Below are 21,160 nucleotides of genomic sequence, written 5' to 3' on the forward strand. Positions count from 1 at the left end.
ATGGTTGTCGTGCGTCAAGATTGGTTGCTACTCAACATTGACGGAGCTCATTGAACTTCACGCCATCAATCCATTGCCCGAAGTGTCGTTTGTGATCACTTTGAAAATTGATAAATGCGATTTCTTAGTCAAACTCGGAAACTGTTCTGCATATCAAACAGGATTATAGTGTTCATTGGAATTGTCAACAGTGGTATGAGATGAAAGATATCATAAGGTGATCTTGATTATAGACAGGTCTGTTGCACAAGTGATTCAAATGAAAAGAAATGAATCAAATATTAGTTCAGATTTACTTACTTATTGGGCTATCTCTTCCGGTCAGGTCAGGTCCGGTTTTAGAGACCCCAACTTTTGCCTTCCATTCTCAACCCGCTTACAAGGAAAGCATTAACAAAGGCAAATAGGCAATGGCTTTGCCACACAAGGTGAAGGCAGCGACGCCATCGGGCACCGCCGCAAAAGTTGGTGCTCTAGTTTCTTCTGCATAATGGCTCGGACCAAAGAAAAGCTTGGAGAGGTTACTGATCAGGTTTCAAACATCAAAAAATGGTTTGTTTGCCTTGGGAAGTATATAACTTTAACATCCAAAGAACTAGTGGCTGTAGAATACTAACTTAAACAAATGTATATAATCAACTAAGAGGAAATGGTTCTTATTCAATTGCATAATAAGGTAGAGATGTACAGTAGCTTATATTTTTTTTCTGCTAATTAAACAGACAAGTTAATAAAAATTACTAGGAAATGAACTTTTCTTTTTTTTTTTTGTCCTGCATATTCACAAGAGCTGAATTCTTCAAAAACTAACAAGTTTTTAAGGTACAAGAAGAATTGCTATGTAAAGTTCTGGAATCAGAAAATTTTCAAATGTCATAAGCACCGAAGTATCCACAGATGGTGCAGAAATCGCTCAACAACTTGAGGAAACAGTCCGGAAGAATTTTTCTCTTAAATACGTTTACAAGTCTTGACCATGCAGATTTATGAGATATAAGCCTTTACCAGCTCTGAATAATTGCAGACCAGACCCGTCCTTGGACATGTAATAGTACCATTGTTTTTCTCAGCCATTTCCTTGAGAGCCTGCCACACAAAACAATAAGTCAAAACACTAGCACAATGAAAAAAATAACAATAACACTATCAGTAAAATGTAAAATTTGTCGAGAAAAATGTGAACCTTAGTGCTGTAGACATAGCCATTAGGCAAGACTTGCGGCGGGTTCTCTGTATCCATTAGCTCTTTGGTTATGTAGCATACTAGCTTTGAGTGGTGCTGCTTGGAGTATGGCAAAGGCAATGCCAACTTCCGGAAGCTGTCCTGTGACAATGGGTCCTCCTTGGTGCAGTCATCTTCATAACAGTATCTAAATCATGTCAAGAGAACAACTGTACTTGCAAAAATATTAGCAATACAAGTGAGGCACTGAAAGGTTATAAAGCAGAGCAGAACTCGAGCACCAATCAAACAGATTCAATAATAATTCATCTCATCATTAGGAATTTAGATATACTCAACAAAAGATGTGCAAGCATGTATGTGCACACACAAGTAAAGTACGATTCTCACAACTTCTCTCTAATCTTAAACACCAATTTGATGAGTGTTCATATCAGTTAATGTGCTCTGTTGACGTAACTTAGGCTACAGAGTTACTAGATAAATATAGATAAAACCATAGGCAGTTAGAGAATGGCAGTCTCTGTAAGGATACGGAGTTTTCAAAGCAGACAAGCCTGCTTGTAGGTAAATATTCAGCAATGGCTCCAGGGTCATGCCATATAACCTGCAGAACTCCTGTTTAAACTGATCTACCAGGAAGTCCCACTGCTTAGGTTCAAACAAAACCTAGACGCAAATCAAAAGAAATCATATGAGCATTGGCTGAACCTGTGCTTTATCAACTCTTCCATAAGACAAGACAATATAAAACGTAAGAGTTTCACTTAAATAGAATTTTAGGAAAAACTGCTACTTCGGTGATAGAGTGGTCATTTACTGGTAAACATCTAACCCATGGCAGATGTTAAGTAAGCAATGCTAAGAAAAGGAAAAAAATTCCTTTCTAGGTACCTAGGAAGCTAAATAAAAGGGGAAAATTATCTGTATAGCAAAGCAGTGTCACTACTAGTAGCAGCAAAAATGAGTGGTTTAAAGATATGTAAGAAATAACAAAGCAAAATAAGCTAGCCATTAATAAGTAAGTTTTACATACAATGAGGTAAGTATTCATATTTTGGCAGACAGGTAAGTATTCATACCTGTTTTCATATTCTGGAATCTAAATGAACAAAAAGCTTTATCACTAACAAATAAAAGCATGAAAATGATCAGAAGTAACACTATGCCAGACTCCACAAGTACATAGGCAGTGAAGGGAAGCATTAGGATTAATCCCTGTTGGAACAATATTAGGCAAAAGTAGGAAGAGGTGATGTTTTAAAATAATACGATTTTAGCTGGCTGTATTAACCAAATATACAAATTACTTGTGTCAAACAAAAACAAGGCTATTTATTTATTGCCATTTTTTTCTAAAAAAAAGAATGCTCCACATCTACCAGGTCATCAATGATATTAATATGCAACAAACAATTGACCTCATTAAGTAAACAGAGCCAGAAGCAGTTTATTTTGCGTTAACTTCCATTACTTAAGATTCTTTTATCTTTATTATTGTCAAACAATCGTTCTACTTAAGCAACACGAGTAACTATACTAACTTGAACCAGAAGTCTATTCAAAGGAGGAATCAAATTTACCTTGTACTTAGCACATCCAGTATTACTTCTAAAGGCCAATGTTGCCATGACTCGCTGCAATTCTTTCAAATGAGTTGCTCCCCATATTGCAAGGTGCCTTCGAGCATACAAAATAGCACGCATATGGTTTTCAGCTCGTACCAACTCAATGAACTCCTGAAGTCTCAACTGGAATTCAAATTTGCTCTATCATCAAAAGCAACAACAAAATGATTCAAGCTTAGACATATTCCTGGATATAATCTAAAATCACAGCTCTATAATGCAATTTGGGATATCCGCAAAATTTTGACAGTAAGTACATTGAATGCACTTGCCAGAAATGAATGCAGCTAATAGAGTAATTTAATAGCATAAATGATGATAATCCAAAATGAAAGCTCAGCAATTGTGGCTCTGGAAATGTTAAAATATCAAGTGAAACTCAAAGAGAGTAATGATCAAGACAACTGTGAAAACTTGATGAATGCATACCTTGGACTTCTTCAACCGTGATTTGTTATCCACACACCAGGCAAGAGCAGGACCCACCTCCTGATTTCTAAGGGCATCAATAACTTTCTTAGCTTCTTGGAAAACATCAATATCAACAAGATCCTGGCAAATAAAATCCAATATTAATTCAAGTGCATATGCCTTACAAAAGTAATTTATTTATTTTTATGAAATGACATTTATTCAAACCATAGAAGAGTCATTGACAAACTCTGATCACACCAAAGTGTTTCTCAGGAAAGGTGGTACATGATGTCAAATTCATGCAGTGCAGTTAGTTCTAACTGAATGCTAAAATGATCAAAAAGTTTCTATTGGATCTCAGTAGCTATTAAGAAGAATATAATTGGAAATCACAGTGGAGACTCTGACAAAGATGACAAGAATGTTTTCATTCATGAGCATTTAAGGCGAAATTAAAAAGCTGCCCACCCAAAGCTAGAAACACTGATGAGTGACGAAGCATTCTGATCCAAAAAGTTAAACATGAGTGTACGTGAACACCTAAAAATTGACACCGTTAACACCTCCATAGTCAACAGATGAAAAGAAACAAGCATGTAAAATTACCTGTATGTTGCTGCTTTCTGCCAGCTTCATTGCAGTGTCATAATATGACATTCGCAACATGTAGTCCACAAGAATCCGCTTCAATCGCACATTATTCCATTCAGACAGGTTCTCAGCATCCACTGATTCTAAGTGATCAAGACGAGCCCGACACCTTTGTGCCTGTAAGTTCTCTGTTCGACTCCCCTCTTCCAACTGAATTATTAAGAGCATATAGCATGAACTTAAGGGGGCTACTCAACAATTTGGAAAACAAATTTATCCATTCCAATCTCTTTATTCGTGAAACACAAAAGGACAAAACCATTGACAATTTGGAAAACAAATTTATACAGTCCAATCTCTTATAATGAAACACAAAAGGACAAAACCATTGCTTGGAAATTACCATCACATAATCCATATAATCATCAAATGTTTGCATTGTCGAAGATAGAAACATATAGGAATCACTACCCACGAATTTACAAAGGGTTACTTATCAGTTAGGATAACAAATATTGATTTTTGAAGAAAATCTAAATTTGATGAAACATAAGACACCGATAAAATTCTTAAACATCTCAGGGCTTTCTACAATTTCTTACGCGCCAGCGTAGGCTATTTCAATCCATTGCCATTTCATACAAATTCAGGCTTTTTTCACATTTAACCTTCATTTATCTCCCAAAATCCAATATGATAAGATTCAAAGATCAATATTTGTCAAAATTTTCAACTTTCCATACAAATTCATGCGAAATACAATTTGTCCTTGATTTAATTCTACAATCTCATATTATTTAAGTAAAATTGTAAAATTTTCAACTTTCATACAGACCCGTCCATCTTCAATCAAATTAATTTATTCCCTTTCTATCTTATACAAATTCATCCATTTTAAATCAAATTAAAATCCAGTAATCTTGCACTCAAAATTATCCAAAATTTCTATCTTTTAGACCTCCAAGAAGTTAAAAAGAATATAAAACTAATTAAAGAAAATAAATAAAATTAAAAAAGCTTCTTCTTTCTTCTTTTATTTTTCTTTTTACCTTGCGTTTGAGGCCTTGCAAACGGGAAACAAGGGAGGTGAGATTCAAGACGGCGTCCTCTTTAGAGGGTTCGTTACAGTCAGCCACGTCAGCGACGCTCGAAATGACGGCGGAGACTTCTTTCTCGACGGCTCGGTGATTTGCTCGGATCGTTTTCTTGTAATGTTCAAAGGGAACACGCAATAATTGGTGCTCTAATTTCAAAGATTCCGTTAGCTGGCTCAGTTTCGAGGACGGCGTTGTTTTCAATGCGGCGGTGGCTGCGGTTGTCGTGGCGGCGGCGGCTTCGGGGATTGTTGTCCCCACCGAACCGCTGCCGTTTGGAAGGGGATCGATTTCCATTTGGAAATTAAAAATAAAAAATAAAAACTTCCTTTTTTTTTTTCTCTCTTTTGGTTGAGTTTAGTGGAAGAGTAGAGAAGAAAAGAATGATTTTTAGATGGGGAAGGAAACGGGGAGGTGATGGAAGAAAACGACAGCGTTTGTATCCCGAAAAGTGGGAACAAGGAGGGATCAAGCAAGTTGGTTTGATTAAGACAATTGGGCTTTGAATTGGGCCTATCTATGCATACTCATTTGGGAATTTAAGCCCAAATTTTATACATAAAATATTATTTCCATGTTATTAAGTTAAATATTGTCACTTCATTAATAAAAAAATTTCAAAATTAAAATTTTAAAAATAAATATTTATAAATTTTAAATTATTTATTTTAAAAAAATAATTTTTAATTTTTTACATTTATTAAGTAGCACTCTATAATTAAATGATAATATATAAATATTATATGCAGACATGCATTAAATATAAATTTAAAAATAAATATATAAGAGTTAAAAAGTTAGGATAAGTCAAAAAATTGAATAAATTTTACCTAACTTTGAATTTTCTTAATTAATTTGAGATTGAGTAGTTTCTACTAACTTTGTAAAATGTGTCAAAAAAACAAAAAAGAAAACTCAATTATTAGCTTAACAAATTGATGTAGATTTTGATTAGCTTAAAGCAAAGACAAAGCACATCCTCAATTAATGAAAGGTCACATCATATAGCTACCAACTTTGAAATCTTTTTGTTTTTTTGTTTTTCAAAATTACTATTTTATACGTCGACGATAAAATTTTTAAAATTTAAATACAAAATTAATAATTTTTATATATTTATTTAATAATTAATTTTTTATTATTTAATATAAATATATTTAATAAACACGTGTCAATTCTCCGACTCCATCGTATGTGTATATATATATATATATATTATAATTTATTTTATTTTATTTTAANGAGAAAAAAATATATGCACAACTTCCCTTCTTAATTAAATTATAAATGTCAAGTATTGTTTATGTATTATAAGGTTTACTTTTGTGAATCATCATTATCATCTTGCAGTCCCATAGAAGCTTGCATGAAATAAGGGAATAGGCATCATTGTGTATGATGAAAATGACACAGAATTTGGAGATTATGTCCACAACCCATTATTTTTTTATATATTCTTTTTCTCATTTTTTTTCTTTTTAATTTAACTTTTAATGTTCTTTTTATTGGCTATAATTGGTCTTTGGAAGTACTTTCTTGTACAGTTGTGAATTTTTTCTTACGTCAAAAATAAAAGTAGATTAAGTTTTTAATCAATCAACTATTATTTTATTGAATGTTTTTTATTGGGTTTTTGAAAGTATGTTTGAATTATTTAAAAAAATTTAAGTAAATTTTTATTATTTATTACATTTAATTAAATTTGTATATATTTATTTTGATTCGAATAAATTTTTATAATTAAATTGATAATTATTATTAATTAAAATAATATTTATTATGTTATGTTGATATAGAGGATGAAAATGTTACGTGATCACAACAATATGTCATATTATTATTTATTATGATATTTTAATGTGTTACGTCAATATTATATGATATAAAATGACAAATGATGTTTTAATTAATGATAATTATAAAAATATAAATACAAAAACTTAATTGAATATAATAAAAGATTAATAATTTATTTAGATTTTTTTAAATAATTTAAAAGATTTTACTGATTCCATACAAATTATTATGTCAAAAAATCTAAAATTAATTAAGTAAATTGTCTTTTGATGAATAATGATCCATCATTATCATAATCATAATCATAATCTTTTGTTTTAATCAATGCAAAGCTTAAATAGGAAACCAACGGTCACAATCTGACCCCACTAACCAACGGTCCAGCTTCAGCCTCCACAGTGGGACCCAATCGAAATTTCCCTGCAACTGAATCCAGCCAATCAAAACCTCCCCCGCTCCCAAGCGGAAGAAAATTCAAAAGCATCCTTCAATGACGGAACTACCCTCAACCTTTTCCTTTATTTCCCACTCAGCAAACAAAAAAAGAAACGCTCCTCTGCTCTGCTATTGGCCGCCTATCCCTTTTAATTTCCTATCTCATCATTTCCTTCTTTCTCTCTGTCTCACTCACAGTCTAACGGCCGACGTGTTCCGTCACCGTCACATCAGGAGTTCCAGCCGTTATTTAACGCCGGTCGTTGACGCCGTTAACTCCAACTTCTTGTCTTTCTCTGGCGCTCAGTTTCTTCACTTTGTCTGGATAATCTTGTCTAAGGCCCTTAAATTTCGGGGGAAATTTTGTTTTTTAATTTTGAATTTTGAAAAATTTGAACTTTCCTGAGTAAACTCAGAATCTCTCCTTTAATGGTAAGTAATTAAATGCAAAGATTCAATCTTCTTTATTATTATTTTTAAATAAAGATTAATTTTTTTGAGTTGAATCCATGAATTTATGATCTGGGTTTCATTTTAAATTTTTATGCTTTTGGGGTTTCTGCATTTTTTTGACCGTTTGAAGAAGGAAGCTGAGTTGGGAAATTTTGTGAGTCTCTCTCTGTTTTATTTTTTTTTTATCATATGGTATGTTTGGTTGCTGAGAAAGTTTAAGGAAAATGGAAAAGAAAGTTTCAGTGATTGTTTTCTCATGCTCTGTTTCTCAAGTACAAATCTTTTCTTTTGTTTTCTTATGGTTTTCTTGTAATTCAGTTTCCAACTTACTGATTTCAATTCTATTCTTTTATACTTAGCATTTACTAAAGATTTTTCATTTTCCGCCATACCTAAATTACTTTTCTATGATGATTAGCCTTGGGATTCTTTTTTATGTCAGACTTTATGAAATTGTTTTCATTTGTTTATTCTTTCTAAAGGGTTTTTGGGAGGTTTATAGGGAGTTGAAAATGGCGACTGAGGGTAACTTGGTCTTTTTTATAACTATACCCTGATGGGGTGGTGGATCAGATTCAATCTCAAGCTCTGCTCTGAGCCTCTGACAGATATGGCTTTTATACATAATTTTGTTTGTTTAATATTTAAATAAAAAATCTTTTTGCAGGCGACTGATAGTTGCTGAAATTGTAAAAGTAAAGTTGTATAATAATATATCTAAGTATTTCTTTTTTTCTTTTGCTGGTTTTATTTATTTGTATGTAAACCTGGTTAATGGTATTTGGTTTCTAAAGCCTTGCTCTCTTATTAAAGTTGTTGCACTGTTTGCAGGTTCTTCTTCTTTTCTTTTTGGACTTTCCTTTTTTTTGCCCCTTTTTTTATCTTTCTGTGAATCTTACTTACTAACTTTTGATTTGGAAGTTCTATTTAATTCTTTTCATTTTGCATACCTTCGTTTTTGTGATTTGGATATCTATTTATTTTGCTGTCTTGCTTGGCTTGTCCAACTAAATCAATCATAAAACATGGGGGTTTTTTTTTCATGGTTTTAGCATATTAATATTGTCAATGCATAAACAGGGTATATTTCTCTGTCTCATGTTCTTGTTCATGATTGGCATCTTAATGTTGCATATGCTTTCTTTTTCTGCTATTTGTTATATAAATTCCATAGCTGTGAACTCGTTATGAGTTATATGTACTTGTTTCTTAACCAAGATCTATTTTCCTGGTATCTGCTTTATAGGTTGTCCCCACTCTTTCCAGTGATCTTGATGATGTTTGTGTGTTGTTGATGTCCTTCTCCTTTTTTATTAACTTTTATGGTTTTTGTATTCTAACTCCAGGTTCTTTGAGGTCCCATTCAAAGCTTGTTATAAAAGATCGGGATTAGCTCCAGAAATTTTCATGAGCTAAAGCTAGCAGTTCTTGTTGATGATATATAGAGATGAAGAAGCTGTTTTTCTTCAAATCTTCCTCTAGCAATGGTAACAGCAATGCTGTTCCTTCACCTTCAGCAGATAAGCAAGTTTACTGGGAAAACCCGTTGGATCGTGAGTTAAATGATCAACTTGGAGACAAGGCTGACTACAGTTTTCGCAGTCCGAGACGTTTGTTCGGAAAATCTGGAAAGCAAATATCTGATAGCCCAAGCTTTAGTAACAGTTCATGTCTTCGAAGGAGTCGTTCTTTGTCATCAGCTGCCTTTCTTGTTGATGGGCTAGGTCAGCAACATTTTTCTTCCTCAAATGATCAAAATAGGTCTCCTAATATTACTCCACATCAGCAGTATGACCACTCATCTCGGTAAGGCATTTGATGTGCTTGTTTCTGTATGGAGTATATTAGTTCATGGATTATACCTCATTTTCTGAAAACATGAGTTGTTGTGGTTTATTCCAGGCGTAGGGCTCTTACTCCTGAGAAGAAATCTAAGGCTAAACGATGTGAAGTGGCAGCTGTTGGTTTTGAGCGGCCCTGTTCTTCCAGTTTTTCAAGGATGCACCATGATTCATCTGGAAGCTCTTCGTCTTGCTCTAGCAATGTGTCAAGTAAAGTTATAGACCGCTATATTGATGGAGAACAGCAGCAGGAAAGTAGCAAGTCCAAGAACAGTTCACAAAGAAATAATCTTCGAAATGGTGGTGGGAGGCTTCCCCCACGAGTTCAATATACAGCCCCTTCATCTCCAACAGATAGTGTTAAAGAGAAAAATGTGTCTCATTCATTTAGGGAAGCTAAAGGCACACGTCTTCACTTCTCATCTAAAGACTGGGTGGAAAACGGGTTTGGGCATGAGTCACCACGGAAGATTGCAAAGAACGTGGTTGAGAGGCTTTCACAGACTCATGCTGTCCCCAGATCAAGTTCAAAGGAATTCAACCATCATATTCCAATCACAACTGAAGATGTATATGGTGGTTACTTGAATAGATGCCCTGATTCCAAATTGGATATGTTTGCCCAAAAAAGCTGTGTAATGGATGAGCCTTACGCAAATGTTATTGGATATCATGAGGATTTCTCAAGCTTGGAGAAGCAAAATTGTTTATCTGGGGGCAGTGATGATGGTTTGGACTCTTTTGAAACAGAAGAGGATGCAGATGTGGAGCTACAAAGAAGATCTAAAGAAGCTGAGGAGAGGGTCATACTTCTTTCTGAAGCTCTTGCGCAGGAAAGCTTTTTACGGGATAGTGGTTTTGATGTTTCATCACTCATTCAGACCATTAGACACCTAATACAGGAGAAAATAAACTTGGCACTTGAGGTGTCAGATCTTCTACAATCTAGAATTGCTGAGAGAGCTTTTGCTAGGGAGGAACTGAGAATGGCAAGGGCAGAATTGGAGTCACAGACCAAAAAATTGGAGAAGGAAAAGCATGAGTTACAGTCGGGATTGGAAAAAGAGTTAGACAGAAGGTCAAGTGATTGGTCATTTAAGCTTGAGAAGTACCAGTTAGAAGAGCAAAGGCTTCGTGAACGAGTTCGAGAGCTAGCAGAGCAAAACGTTTCACTTCAGAGAGAAGTCTCTTCCTTTAATGAGAAGGAAATAGAAAACAGGAGCATTATGACATATTCAGCAGAACAACTTAAAGATTTGACTAGAAGGGTGGAAGAGATAAGTGAAGAGAATCAGGATCTAAGGCAAAATCTCTCTGAGTCACAACAGAAGTATAGAGCAGCAATAGAAGATCTAGATTGCATTAGACGAAATTTTGAAGAGAAAGAGAAAGAGTGCAAGGAGTTGCAAAAGTCCACTACAAGGTTACTGAGAACCTGCAGTGAGCAAGAGAAAACAATTGAAGGGTTGCGAGAAGGATACAGTGAGGATATTGGGAAGATGCAATCGATGGAAAAGAATGAAAAGCAGGTGAAAAAATTGCAAATGGAGCAAATGAGGTTGACTGGAGTAGAATTAGCATTAAGAAGGGAAGTGGAGTCTTATAGACTTGAAGTTGGTTCTCTTCGGCATGAGAATATCGACTTGTTGAATCGCTTAAAAGGTAATGGAAAAGACATTGGTGCTTTAACCTTCAAGCTAGACAAGGAAATGCGGAGTCGTGTATGCTGTTTGCAGAATCAGGGACTCTCTATGCTTAATGAGAGCACTCACTTGTCTTCCAAGTTAATTGAGTTCATCAAGGGAAGAGCCAGTCAGCTTCAAGAAACTCACCAGGGTCTGGATGGTCAATTTATTGTTGAATCTGATGTGAAAGTGCAAGGCTTTAAACGTGGAATTGAAAGCCTAACAAGGAGTTTGCAGACAATAGCCAATTTGCTGCATGAGAAATCCAGTGCAGTTGGCTCGAAGTGTCACTCGGCATGTATGGATCCTGATGGGTCAATGAAACTCAACAATCAATCATCAGAGGTACTGCTGATATTCATAGTTGAAGCTGTTATGCAATGTTTATAAGGCTTTTTTCATTGTTTAATTTTGTTTATTCATTAGACTTGTTTCTTTCTTTCAAATCTGGGCATATTGTGTTCTTTTAAGTTTATACTCACTTCTTTTATTAATGTTTACTTTACACTTTTCTAGGAGATTATAAGAACTGAGCTTAAAGCAGAAACGCTGCTTACAAGTTTGTTGAGGGAAAAACTATATTCAAAAGAGCTGGAAGTAGAGCAGTTGCAAGCTGAGCTGGCAGCAGGTGTGCGAGGTAATGACATCCTTAGATGTGAAGTACAAAATGCAATGGACAACATTTCCTGCCTCACCCACAGGTTGAAGGATCTTGAACTGCAGGTAACTTTTGATGTTTAAATGTTATAGATTAAATTTTCAAAATAAAAAATTGTTATAGATTATTTTGTATGTGAATGGTAGGTGCAACAAAGTAACTACCCACTGAAATAGGTTTCTTTCTAGGTCCAATGTTTAATTACTTTTTGACTTATTGCACATTTAGAAATCCTGTTGTAATTGAAAACAGCTACGTTGTTTGCTGGAACATCTTCTAATGGAACTTACAGTAACCAATCTTTAGCGCATCATCCGCTAGAGGATGAGAAATAGATTTACATCTTTTGATGTACTGTCCCCTAGTCAAAATTGTTACAAAGAAGCCAAAAACAGAAATGAAAGGCAGGAAAAACAGAAAATGGGAGAACTGGAGGAAAGAATAGTTTCCACTTTATAGAACTACACCAAATCAACAAGTGTAATCACACACACACACGCATCATGGAACCTGCACAGGTATCTTAGAGTTGGTATGAGTTGCATCCCTGTAGCTGCTTGACATTTGTGAAGCTGGCCATGTTTCTGTGTTTGTGATCATTCAAACATATATTTTATCTTAGAGTCATGTATTTGTTGTTATTACTGTATCACCATTCACAAGAGGACATGCTTCTAAAAGCTTGTAGGACTTTTTTGGCTAATTACTGTTGCAGCATTTTGATTCCTCAATTACGTTTAATCTGAACAGATACTGAAGAAAGACGATAACATAAGCCATCTTCAGAATGACTTGAAGGAATCAACAAAAGAACTAACCATCTTGAGGGGGATACTGCCTAAGGTTTCCCAAGAGAGAGATTTGATTTGGGAAGAGGTGAAGCAGTATAGTGAGAAGAACATGCTTTTGAACTCAGAGGTTAATGTGTTGAAAAAGAAGATAGAAGCTCTGGATGAGGATATACTCCTAAAGGAAGGTCAGATTACAATCTTGAAAGACACTCTAAACAACAACAAAACTTTTGACCTTCTTGGCAGTCCTGATTCTACGCGGGAATTCCTCCTGGAATGATTGACAGAAAGGTTGGTTTTGGTTTGTGGGTGGATAATCACACTGTTCATAGCCTTATACTTTTTGAATTCCTGTTCTTGAGGTTGCTTTTATCTTTCTTCTTTTCTGTTTTCTTTATGAAGTCTAGGGTGAGCAGCAAGTGAAAAAAGGGGGCACACACACACCTTGATTCTTTTGTTATAGATTAAAGTCTTGTTACCAAATTGTATGTAGGTTGGTTTTCATCTCATAAAACCAGAAGAATTATGATCTTCTTCTAGTATGGGGTTTGCATTGATTGTGTTCATCCTTGTGTAAATGCAAAATATAGATGCGTTTCTTGATTTAGACAAAGGATTTTGTTGACATGAACATGGACAATGAAAGCATCAACTAAATATGAAGGCTTGGGCCAAGGTGGACCCCCACTAGTGCAAAAGGGGCCCACAAATAGAAGGCTGGGATTTCCTAATTAATGTAATTAAAGTGACTTCTGTATTTCTATTAATATAAACCATATAATTGCAGATTCACACTACACATAGAAGTACTCAAATAAAGGAAAAAGCAACCCTAATTAGTACAAAAGTGTTTGTTCAATTGAGTTAGAAACACGTCATTACAAATAATAATCTTTAATTAGTACTTTTATTTATGAAAGAATAAAATATTACATTAGATTATATATTATGCCAATACATTATGCAAAATAAAAAAGTCATAATATTGTTTAAAAAAATCTAAATAAGTCTTTGTTCTTTCAATAAGTTTAATCAAATATTTATATTTTTTATTTGGAATAAAAAAAATTATTATTAATGGTTGAGTTAGTTAAAATATAACTTATCATTGTATATTACATCGACATATTAACATGTTATAATAGATAATGGTATAGTACGTTGATATAATATGATAACACAATGTCATATGATCATAAAATGATAATTAGTTAACTATTAATCACAAAGAGTTTATTTGACTTAAATAAAAGTATAAATATTTAATTAAATACAATATAAAAATAAATGTTATATGAATTTTTTTGAATAATTTATGAGTTTTTTTTAACATTATGTCTATTATTTTTTATGTTAGAAAACATTAGGACAGACTTTATAACTTAATTAATTTAAGATATTAATTTAAAAAAAATTTTATTTCGAGTGAAAGAAGTATTTATTTAATTAGTTATAAGACTTTATTTAATTCTAAATAAAAATACTATGATTTGATTGAACTTAATAAAAAATAAAAATTTATTTAAAATTTTTTGAATAATTTAGAAATTTTTTTAATTATTATATTTTAATTTAACCATGCAAAAAACATAATATAAAATAGATGTGAAAATAGTTGAAAATTAAGCAACGAAGCTATTAATTATAATTTGAAACAAAGAGGTTCTTCTTATATATGTTTCCTTCACCGTCTTATACAAAAATAATTAATTACTAATTCCCATTCAAGTTGGATTTGGTTTCCCAGAACTTATAAAACCCTCAGACAGCAATACGCCATTGCAGACGACAAGAGGAATTCATGAACCCTTCTTGCCTCTGAAAGCTCTGACCATGGCAATTCCTTTTGAGCTGATTTTTCTGATTTTCCTAGTAACGATTTTCACTTGCACAGTTCTGTCATGGGCTTTCGTAATCTTACGCCTACTACTAGATTCCTGCTGCCAGATGGCTCCTCCTGAAGGACGTCGACAGCCACCCCAAGACATCGAAACCGGGCCACCGAGCAACCCGCAGCCGCCCGTGTCTCGACCAATGCTGCTGTTCTCGTTCCAAGGCCGAGTTTCCAGGACTGCCCTGCTTTCCAGGAGTACTGTTCTTGTTGTATACAGCATGAATACTCAAGAAACAGGGGATCAAACCTACGATGTTTGTGCTATCTGCCTTGAAAAGTTCCACGACGGGGATCAATGTCGGGTTCTTTCCGGCTGTAAACATGTTTACCATAAATTTTGCATCGAGCGGTGGCTGGCGGAGGCTCAGAATTGCCCGGTTTGCCGTCTTTATATATAAGTGAAGCGGATGTGAATTGTATACTAGTTTATTTTAGGACGTAGAAGACATCAATTTTGATTAACATAATTTTTTTTAATTATTTTAAAAAATTTATATTTTTTATTATATTCAACTAAATTTTTATAAAAAAATTAAAAAAATTAAAATTTTTTAAATAATTTAAAATTTGTTTAGATATTATATTTTAATTTTTTGTTTATAGTATAATCATCAAAATCAAATCGGATGATTCGTCTAAATCTTTGAGTCATCGAAACCATAAGATCAATTTTTGTAACCATTTTAATAAATGTTGGATTAATAAAAATATTTTTAAATATAAACTATCGTTGTAAAAATTACAAAGGAAGTTAAGTTTATAATTTATTTTTATTTATAATTATATTTAAAGAAATATAAGTTATTATATGCAAAGGTTAAGTTGAATACAATTTTAAAATTATTCTGAAAAATCTTATTTAATGGATTTGGATCGATAAAAATTTCAATGAATAATTATTTTTACATATGCTGGATAAATTATTGTGTATTTCTTGAATCAAATATATAAATAATTTAATTACAAAATCAATCTAAATAAAAAATCTAGTAATCAATCAAACCAGTCGAACTCGTGAGAGCATTTAGCCATATGGACCCTTTATAGAAGAAGATTATTCCAGAAATATATATAATGTCAAAAACCAATAAATTTGCATGACTTGAGCTTTAGTGCATATATTTTTGTTTGAATAATTAATTTTTTATCAAATAAATTTTACTTTTTTTATTCGTGATTTCAATCTTTTCCATGTAACAATGATTTGTTTTTTTTTTAAATTAATATCTTATAATTAAGTTATGTTTTCAATAATGATTGCATGATTAATTTCATTCATTAAAATTATCATAATACTCTCAATTCATAAATTATTTTATTTTTTCACACTTAAAAGGTATTTTACTAATTTTATTAAGTTATATTAACAATATAACTCCTTACGAGAACAAAATTTTATTCACATGATATTAATTAAGAAAAAAACTTATAAAATATTATGAAAAAATTTGAATTCACAGAAGGTATAGATAAAATTTATTCATTTATATTTGTTGATTTTGATTTTATTAAAATTTATTAGTTAAGAAACATTCACTAATTAAAATTTTTTTATTTATACAACAAAATTTATATAAATTTTTTTATTACCAAAAAATTACTACTAGAGGGATGCAGATTTTGATAATCGAAATTTTTTGAAATACTATTATTAATTATTTTTTTAAGAAATTAAATAGTGATCTAAACTAAATTTATTATTATTTTGATGAATTATATATAAAAATTATAAAATTACAACTTTCCAGGCTCAGCTAAAGCTGCTGCTACCGTTGCCAGCCTTACTTTCCAGGACTGTTATCGTCATATACAACAGCAACACCACTCAAGAAACTGGAGAAAACTACAATGCTGATTGTGCTATCTGCCTTGAAAAGTTTGAGGACGAGGATGAATGCAGGGTTCTTCCCCGCTGTAACCATACGTACCATAAGTTTTGCATCGAGCAGTGGCTGGCAGAGGCTTAGAATTGGCCCATTTGCCGGCTTTATGTATAAGTCATTCCTATCAGATTACAAGCAATCAAAAGGGAAAAAAGATAATAGTTTGTACAGATTCGAGTATATATAAAAGTATGGATGTACATAAAATATTTTTTAGGACATATATGAGACCTATAGTAATCTTTCTTGAGAAAAGTCGAGGGAGAAAAGGAATTTGAACCTTGATCATAACCATAAAATTTGTGTTTTCTCAAATTTATCACATGTTTTTACAATACTGCTTAACTATAAGTATTCTTAAGATTTAAAAGAGTAACAAAGATGCATGAATAAATTATAACTAGTTCATTCACAAAAAGAACAAAGTATCATCCCTCCTGAGAAAAACAAGGGGTAGGCATCTTATTCTCACTTTTGAGTAGGTTCAGAATTCAATATGGCTTTGGCTTACATCTGTATGACAGTGGTTGCCAAAAAGCAGACCGTCCTTTGAAAATCATAGGGATGCAGGTCTCCAGAAGTCAAATGGTTTCCGATGCTGGAAAAAAAAAACGACAGTCAATGGTACAGCCAGCAAATCCTCTCAGACTGGCTTAACTACAAGCGCACAATGTAGATATAGTGCCAGCAAAAGCTACATGCATCTCTCTTATTGTGTTTGCTACACTTACCATAATCTGTATAGGGCTGAACCCAGGCCAACTACTTAATAACAAGCACTATGTATCACCAGCTAGGTCCCCTTTCTACACTGGATGGAAGCCCAAACTGTAAATTCATCCATGTATAGAAATATCTACAGGTCAAGCACATGGGCCTATTTGTAGATATTAGACCTACCAAGCGTCATGCTGGCATGGAAGTTTAAGGGACCATCCCACTGATTACAGCTAATAAAGTCTAAATACAGAGCCAGCGATGGCAATATTTTTAAGATCCTTAAGAGAAATAGATAGGAATTTACCTTAGCAATTGGCATCTTTGCCCTCACTGAATCAATCAATGAGAAATCAATATCAGCTACAGTAATCCCTGTTGATACTCGATCTGGAAAAAAAAAAAAGAACAAATTAATGTCGCTTTCATTGCCACCATGTTTGGCCAAAACAAATGCCACTGAGTGCCCTGAAGCAATGAAACAGCAATTAATATTTAAACTTTTTATTCCTGGAGGAAGATAAACTGCTTGCTCCAATGAAATAACCGCATGATAATTGGATTACTAAAAGGGCAACTCCATCTAACCTGGTAATCGACCAACTACAGTGCCCCATGGATCAATTATTAGTGTTTCGCCATAGCTTTCTCTTTTCTCACTATGCTTTCCAGCTTGAGCAGAAGCTATGACCTAATAATGGATTCTTCTAGTCATTCTCAGAAAGGAAGTAGTAGATAACAAGTTGGAATTAAAAGATGGGCTCATCAATGAACTAAATTTGTCCTTAAACTACGTAGGAACAAAAGCTATATTGCCAATGGAGGAAACAATGAATTGTTTTAAAGGACAGATTAACAAAAAATGAGGTGGAAATGGATTCCATACATAGCACTGAGTCTCAATTGCACGGGCACGAAGAAGAATCTCCCAATGTGCCTGACCAGTAACTGTGGTGAAAGCTGCAGGAACCAATATGACCTAAAAACATAATCCATGGAGCAAGTTTCATGACATTGAAAAAACAACCATATTTGAAAGTTAAGAAGTCCAATTCTACCTGTGCATCATGTTGGAACCTTAACTGCTGGTAAATTTCCGGGAATCTCAAATCATAGCAGACTGTCAAACCCAAACGACCAATAGGACTGTCTACTGCAGCAATATCCTTCCCTGAAAGCATGCTAATTTAGATTGATTAGATTTTGCAAGGGAAAGAGCTTTCTTTTGCAAAAGTAAATGGCTTTTCTACTCACAAGGCATGCTCTCATAAAAATGCTATCATCATAGTTTAAGCAAAATTATTAGAATTGCCTTTTTATGGATTTACAAGATGTCACAAGAAAAATCTATTTCAACGCTTTTATATATTCATCAGGAGCTATGGTGGGAACATTAAAAAATATGAGAAACATGCCAACGCTGTAACACAAGATGAGAAGGAGTTCACCTGGTTCTGTAAAACTGCTTTCCTTGTATACTGCTCCTCCAGGAACATCCACATCAAACCTTCCAGTAGAGGGAAAATATCAAGTCAATAAACCGAGAGCAACAGATACATGAGAGATATGCCATATCAAATTAGAGGAAGTTTAAAAAGGAAAAAAGAAATGTATCTCAGAGAAACTTATAACCATCTTACAAGTGTATCTTACTGTATGTGCTTCGAATGTTCCCAGAATCATCGATTATAACATGTGTATTCCGCAAGTGTGCATCATCATGCCCTTTCTCTTGGAAGCCTCCAAGGGACAACCAAATGCCAGATTCTCTGCATTCATGAGGTTAAATAAGTCGGATCTCAAGAGACGAAAAATTGTTAATAAGCACAGATAGTCCCAATCAAAGTAGTAAGAGGAAATTAAAAACAGTGGAGAGGGATCCTATTGACAGCCATGATTTCTGTTTTTTTTTATTCTTTTCTTCTCTAGAAGCAATAAGGTTCATGAAATATAATCAGTATGCAGTGGAAGTAACAAAATTGCTGAACAATGGCATTAAATAAGGCATATAGGATAAACAAACCAAGAGTAAATAACACCAACCAAAAGTTACCACCTTGCTAAAGAGCAATATTTTTGCATAATAGGTCCATCCAAGGGTTCTGCAATCAAAAGACTATCCCCAGACTTGCTACCCACATAGGAGAAGTTCTCAGGCAAGCAAAGCATTTTAGCCCCAGCTGAAACTGCTTCCTTCACAATTAAAGAAAAATCCAAAAAATAAAAATAAAAATTCAGCCTAATATATCAGAACACCAAAATCTTACACTCTATCTGATTTGATTGCTGCTTTCTACTATTTACGCTTTGTTAGATTGTTACTTTTGCTACTTGCATTTCGAGGATTACTCTTTGCTTACCTTAATTGCGACTATAACGCAAACACAATTATTAAAAAGTAATTCATATTTTGATAAAATCGAATAAATCAATACTAAAAATTAATTCAAATCTCGATCATTGAAAGAAATCGTAAAGAAGAGCACAAATTTCATTCGAAGACTTCAAATTAAATTATACTTAAAAAATAAAAGATGAAGGAATTGACTTTACTTTGACGAGGCGAGAACAAGTGGCGAAATTGGAGGCGATGTCGTTGACAGAGGTCATCTGAGCGGCGGCGACTCGGACTGAGTTGGCTGCGGCCATGGCTAACTGGGCGCGTGCCTGTACCGTCGAGTAGTTGACGTAAGAGTTGACGTGGCTTGATCTGATTGGATGATAAAGAGGAGCGCCGTTAGGAGTGAAGTAGACACAACGATTTAACATAGTCCTTCGTTAATCTGCCAAATGTTAAAACGCAAGATTTTTGTCTCTCTTTTCTTCCCCCGAACTTTTAATTTCCTTTTTTTTTATATTTTATTATTTTTTTCTTATCTAATTTTTACTTTTAAAAATTAAAAAAAAAGTAAAAATTATGTTTAGGCAAGAGCAAATAAAAATTAAGAAATGTAACCTTTCAGACAATAAAACGTAATATTTTACTTTTACATAAAATAATTATATTTTATTGTGTGTTACATTTTAATTAATTAATTATTTATTTTCTCTTTCACTTTTTAATAATTTTGAAAAAGTAGATAATAAAAATATTAAATTTAATTTTAACCTATAGAATATAAATTTTGTAAAAGATTTTGGGTTTACCTTTAATAATCATGAAGAAACCTTTAAAAAAAAAAGTAAAAATAAAATATAAATTTAAGATTAAATTCAAATTTATCACTGTTGTATTGATTTTGTTATCGTACTTCAATTTGGTTAAATTTTTACAAATATATTTTTAATTTTGTTAATTTTATTATATAAAGTAACATTATTAATGAAAATTCACTATATTAATAGGATATTTTTTAAAATACTTTTTATTCTTAAAATCAATGAAATTGAAAATATAGTAACAAAATGTACTATTTATAAATATTTCATTTTCGTTGTTTTTATTTAAAAATTGATGAAATTAAAATATAATGATAAATTTTAATAAAATTAAAATACAATAAGAAAACTTAACAACGAGCCATAATATTCATAGTAATATGTTGCACTTGATTTGAAAGAGAATCTTAATTTAACTTAAAATAAAAGACCTGAAAAAATCTTTTTTTTTTGTTGTCTTAAAATTAAAATAAATTAATTAATAATAATAATAACTCATGGCACATGGGCTTGGCATGCAAATACAAAAAATAAAAAATAAATAAATAGAATCTTGCATGGATAATAACATTGAGTAATTTATTCAATGATAAGTACATTAATTTAAAAAAAATTCAAATTCTTTATTTTTTTAAAAAATAAAATAAAAATTACAATTGATAAAAGGGGGTTTAATGTGAATCATGGGATCCCTAGTTTTGTATCTTTGTTAGATGATAACTTAATTTTCAGAAATTGACTTATTTTGTCTTATAGTTTATGAAATTCTCCTAATTCTATCATCATTTTATTCATCAGGTTATGGAAAGAGAACCTCCTGCCATTTGGCAATCACCTTTAAGTGAATAATGCAAAGAGAAATCCAAGCATATGGAAACTTACCACCCACTCAATCTAATCAATTAATTAATTAATCTAATTGGTTATTAATAAAGAT

At 32.8% G+C, this 21,160-nt stretch overlaps 3 protein-coding genes across 3 annotated transcripts; 1 reads left to right on the forward strand and 2 right to left on the reverse strand.

The window, feature by feature from the left end:
* On the reverse strand, positions 629-5,301 carry LOC18586296 (macrophage erythroblast attacher). Its single transcript, XM_018129285.1, has 7 exons — positions 4,866-5,301; positions 3,832-4,026; positions 3,241-3,363; positions 2,767-2,952; positions 1,719-1,852; positions 1,184-1,370; positions 629-1,086 (listed from the first exon to the last, which is right to left on the reverse strand). Exons 1-7 carry the CDS (start codon positions 5,205-5,207, stop codon positions 985-987), a joined length of 1,269 nt encoding a protein of 422 aa, XP_017984774.1. The 5' UTR covers positions 5,208-5,301; the 3' UTR covers positions 629-984.
* Positions 7,283-13,183, forward strand: LOC18586297 (golgin IMH1). Its single transcript, XM_007009566.2, has 5 exons — positions 7,283-7,574; positions 8,942-9,401; positions 9,498-11,466; positions 11,638-11,844; positions 12,530-13,183. Exons 2-5 carry the CDS (start codon positions 9,043-9,045, stop codon positions 12,848-12,850), a joined length of 2,856 nt encoding a protein of 951 aa, XP_007009628.2. The 5' UTR covers positions 7,283-7,574; positions 8,942-9,042; the 3' UTR covers positions 12,851-13,183.
* Positions 16,612-19,870, reverse strand: LOC18586299 (nitrilase-like protein 2). Its single transcript, XM_018128620.1, has 9 exons — positions 19,618-19,870; positions 19,121-19,257; positions 18,705-18,833; positions 18,513-18,571; positions 18,123-18,235; positions 17,951-18,043; positions 17,653-17,755; positions 17,372-17,454; positions 16,612-16,945 (listed from the first exon to the last, which is right to left on the reverse strand). The coding sequence occupies exons 1-9, from the start codon at positions 19,831-19,833 to the stop codon at positions 16,904-16,906; spliced, it is 975 nt and encodes a 324-aa protein (XP_017984109.1). The 5' UTR covers positions 19,834-19,870; the 3' UTR covers positions 16,612-16,903.

The sequence above is a fragment of the Theobroma cacao genome, chromosome 10 (assembly GCF_000208745.1).
Source record: "Theobroma cacao cultivar B97-61/B2 chromosome 10, Criollo_cocoa_genome_V2, whole genome shotgun sequence".
NCBI classification, from domain to species: Eukaryota; Viridiplantae; Streptophyta; class Magnoliopsida; order Malvales; family Malvaceae; genus Theobroma; species Theobroma cacao.

What these genes read in the sequence shown, in the direction of transcription:
- LOC18586296 (XM_018129285.1), bottom strand. Translation starts at nt 5,207, where the DNA reads ATGGAAATCGATCCCCTTCCAAACGGCAGCGGTTCGGTGGGGACAACA. An exon ending in TGCAAGGCCTCAAACGCAAG is followed by an intron (nt 4,027 to 4,865) that starts GTAAAAAGAAAA and finishes TTAATAATTCAG; the next exon opens with TTGGAAGAGGGGAGTCGAAC. An exon ending in CACGGTTGAAGAAGTCCAAG is followed by an intron (nt 2,953 to 3,240) that starts GTATGCATTCAT and finishes TTTTGATGATAG; the next exon opens with AGCAAATTTGAATTCCAGTT.
- LOC18586297 (XM_007009566.2), top strand. Translation starts at nt 9,043, where the DNA reads ATGAAGAAGCTGTTTTTCTTCAAATCTTCCTCTAGCAATGGTAACAGC. An exon ending in CAGTATGACCACTCATCTCG is followed by an intron (nt 9,402 to 9,497) that starts GTAAGGCATTTG and finishes GGTTTATTCCAG; the next exon opens with GCGTAGGGCTCTTACTCCTG. An exon ending in TCAACAATCAATCATCAGAG is followed by an intron (nt 11,467 to 11,637) that starts GTACTGCTGATA and finishes ACACTTTTCTAG; the next exon opens with GAGATTATAAGAACTGAGCT.
- LOC18586299 (XM_018128620.1), bottom strand. Translation starts at nt 19,833, where the DNA reads ATGTTAAATCGTTGTGTCTACTTCACTCCTAACGGCGCTCCTCTTTAT. An exon ending in AAATATTGCTCTTTAGCAAG is followed by an intron (nt 18,834 to 19,120) that starts GTGGTAACTTTT and finishes TCATGAATGCAG; the next exon opens with AGAATCTGGCATTTGGTTGT. An exon ending in AAGCAGTTTTACAGAACCAG is followed by an intron (nt 18,236 to 18,512) that starts GTGAACTCCTTC and finishes GCATGCTTTCAG; the next exon opens with GGAAGGATATTGCTGCAGTA.